We start from the raw sequence: 2,806 nt of genomic DNA on the forward strand, positions 1-2,806 counted from the left end.
AAAAAAAAAAAAAAAAAAAAAAAAGGAGGAACAGTAAATCAGGAAAGACACATCCCTTTCTGCCAAAGAAGAGGAAGAGCCCTGCAGGTTCAGGGGGTGCATTGTCTCTTACCGCTACAAACTGGTTATTTTCTAGCTTGATGATGTCACCAACACAAACATTCATCCACTGCTCTTGCTGGAGTCTGAGGTAATGAGCAGACAGTGGACAGCCTGTCAGTGGTTACAGAGGTTCCCGGGGACTCCACTTCCTCCCCAGAACCCTCAACTCCAACGGCACTCACATTCCATTGATCAGCACCTGAGACTGACGGTTATTCACCTGGTTATCACTCTTGTGGCGGAACTGAAAAGAAGAAACAGAAAAGTGAGACATCCTCTCCCGCCCAAGGGAACAAGATGACCAAGGAGCTCAGAGTACACTGCATCACGCTGCCTCACACACAACTGTTCACAGGCCAGCTCTCCCACGGACCACTCCTCCCTAGCCTCAGCAGAGATATCACGGATCTAGCTGGACCAGGTGAGGGATATCAAGGTCACCAATGGGTCATGCTGGGTGGAGGTGGCCGTGAGTAGGAGGTGGAGGTGGGAGTGGGGGCAGGTGACTGGGAAGAGGTAGAAGGAGAACAACTCACATAGTCATCAGTGGCATCTTTGACGGCTGTGATGGTGAGGACAAGAACCAAAGGCACAATGGTGGTGAACCAGGACAGGGATGAGATCTGTGGGATCAACTGAAAAGAGAAGAGAGAAGCTGCCTCTGAGGGCCACACGTGCTTTCTTGCCCCCAGACCGTCCGCATGCTTGGCTTTATTCAGCTTTGTGAGTTGCAAAGAATCTACTAGGGTCACTCACCTGCAGAATGAGAAGGAACAGGAAGTAGGTGTTGGCGACTTCCTGGAACTGCTCAAAGAGGTTGACAGGTAGGAAGGTGAGAATATTGTATTTGGAGGTCTTGATGCAGTTACTCTGAGGCAGTGGGAGAGAAGAGCATGAGGCAGCCTCCAACCCCAACCCAGAACCTTCTTCATCCTTCCCCAAACCTCTGTCCTCAAAGCCAGGAAACACAGGTGTGGGAGAGGGAAGGAGGCGGTGAGAGGGAGTCCCATGGGGTCCAGGGATTCCGCTTCACTGACAGGAGAAGGCATGAAAAATTCAGTACAGGAGCAGATGGAGCTATCAGAGGAGGCCGCCTCCCCCGCCCCCAAGCACTCCTCCCCTTCGGCCCTCAGTCCCAGCCCAGGATGTCCCTCTACCTTTCCCCTCTCCCACTCGGGAGCAGGCGCAGGTGGCCGAGAGTCACTCACCGCGTACTGGAATTTCTCATTGTATTCCCGGGCATTAGCCCGCGCCCGCCTTTCTTCTTCTGCAACACAAAGATGCTGCAGTCAGGAGAGGCACACTGAGGGCTGGACCAGCATGGGGTTCCCTAGTTCTTTTTAGGGAAGTTTTAAGGAGCTAGTGCGATGCCGGAGGAGCCTTTACATTCTTCCCTCTAGTCCACCTCTCACCGCCAGCCTGACCACAGGGCCCTGCAGGCTATATTCACAGGCCAGGACGATGCCCGCTTTTCCCCACCACCAACCTGCAAGGCCTTCCACTGGGAGCACTTAGTTCTCCCCCCTGCCCCCCACCTGGAATCTTAGCCATTAATATTCCTGGGAATCCCCAGACCCTTTGGGGACTATTACTAAAAGCATCCATCGTCATAATCAAAGAGCAGTAGTAAAGACGCAAGGCTCCCTTCCCCCTGGGGGCCACTGCAGGCCTAGCCATGGTAGACTCTCTCCCTAACCAGGGGGGCGGGGTAGGTGGCAAGGAGGGTCACTGTGCCCTGAAGCTGCTCTGCAGCAGCGTCCCAACCCCACGTGCAATCCCCCCGCAGGAGGTTCAGCTCGTCACATGTCACCAGCGGCAGCTTCTGACTGGCCCACAATGACATCACCTTATTTCAAAGCTCATCTTCAAGTGGGGGGACGGGTCAGAGATATGGGTCATGCAGACTGAGACAGAGATGGAGGAGGGAGGAATGAAATGTAACTGAAACAGTTGCTCTCTGGCTGGAAGCTTTCTTGAACCATCTGCACGCTTTCTCTGAAAGGGCTCAATTGTCAGTCAGTGACACCTATCTAGCGACATCTATCCTGAGCTCCTGCAGGTCGGGGACTGCAGGCACCAAGCTGGGGTCGCAGAACAAGGGGCTGCTATGAAGGGCTCCCAAGCCCGTCATCTCCTGGGGTTGCCACAACCCCATGCCATAAGAGGGTTAGGTAACTGGGTTAGGCAGGAAACATAATGCCTTAAACCTGTCCAGGAGCCCAACACAGCATTCCAGACCCCTTTCCGTTCCCCCTCCAAGACCCCTGCAGAGCACACTGCAGTAACAACACTCCAGGCCACAGCGTCCCCTGCCTGCCAAGCCACTTTATTCCCACAAACTTCCCTAGAGTGGGCCCCTTTGGCGGAGCCCTCTGCGCAATCCATCACCAAAGACCATGCAAAGGAGGAAGGCAGGGACTTCACCCTTCGGACCCAGGATCTCCGGGTCTGGAAGGAAGATCAGGGAAGGTTGGGGGGCTGCGGACAAGTGGATGTGGGGATTCGAGCGGGGAATAATGGGCGCAGGAGAGCTGCCTCCCGTTACCTGTCCCCCAAGAGGGCTTCTTTCGGCTCCAGGAGGGAGGCGCCCCGGCCCGGGCCCACTTCTCGGGCATCTCCTTGGGGACCGTCATGATCCCGGTGTGAGCGGGGGAGGGCAGACTGTGTGTCCGTCCTTGGCCTCAGCGGCGCCGACAGGGCGGCC

General features: G+C 55.5%; 1 protein-coding gene across 2 annotated transcripts in view; it reads right to left on the reverse strand.

The window, feature by feature from the left end:
• The window catches only part of ATP8B2 (ATPase phospholipid transporting 8B2), a 26,799-nt gene that overhangs the window by 23,169 nt on the left and 824 nt on the right, over positions 1–2,806 (reverse strand). Inside the window, exons 1-6 of one of the 2 annotated variants that reach the window (XM_008060551.2) lie at positions 2,648–2,805; positions 1,311–1,369; positions 859–972; positions 639–737; positions 285–346; positions 113–185 (exon numbers count right to left, since the gene is read on the reverse strand). In XM_008060551.2, coding sequence (XP_008058742.1) covers positions 113–185; positions 285–346; positions 639–737; positions 859–972; positions 1,311–1,369; positions 2,648–2,735 — 495 coding nt within the window. In that variant the 5' untranslated portion in view covers positions 2,736–2,805. Of the gene's footprint in view, positions 1–112; positions 186–284; positions 347–638; positions 738–858; positions 973–1,310; positions 1,370–2,647; position 2,806 lie in introns of those variants that run through there. The other variant, XM_008060552.2, reaches the window with a different exon arrangement.

The sequence above is a fragment of the Carlito syrichta genome, unplaced genomic scaffold, assembly GCF_000164805.1.
Source record: "Carlito syrichta isolate Samal-C Ts95f unplaced genomic scaffold, Tarsius_syrichta-2.0.1 Scaffold304643, whole genome shotgun sequence".
Taxonomy (NCBI): domain Eukaryota; kingdom Metazoa; phylum Chordata; class Mammalia; order Primates; family Tarsiidae; genus Carlito; species Carlito syrichta.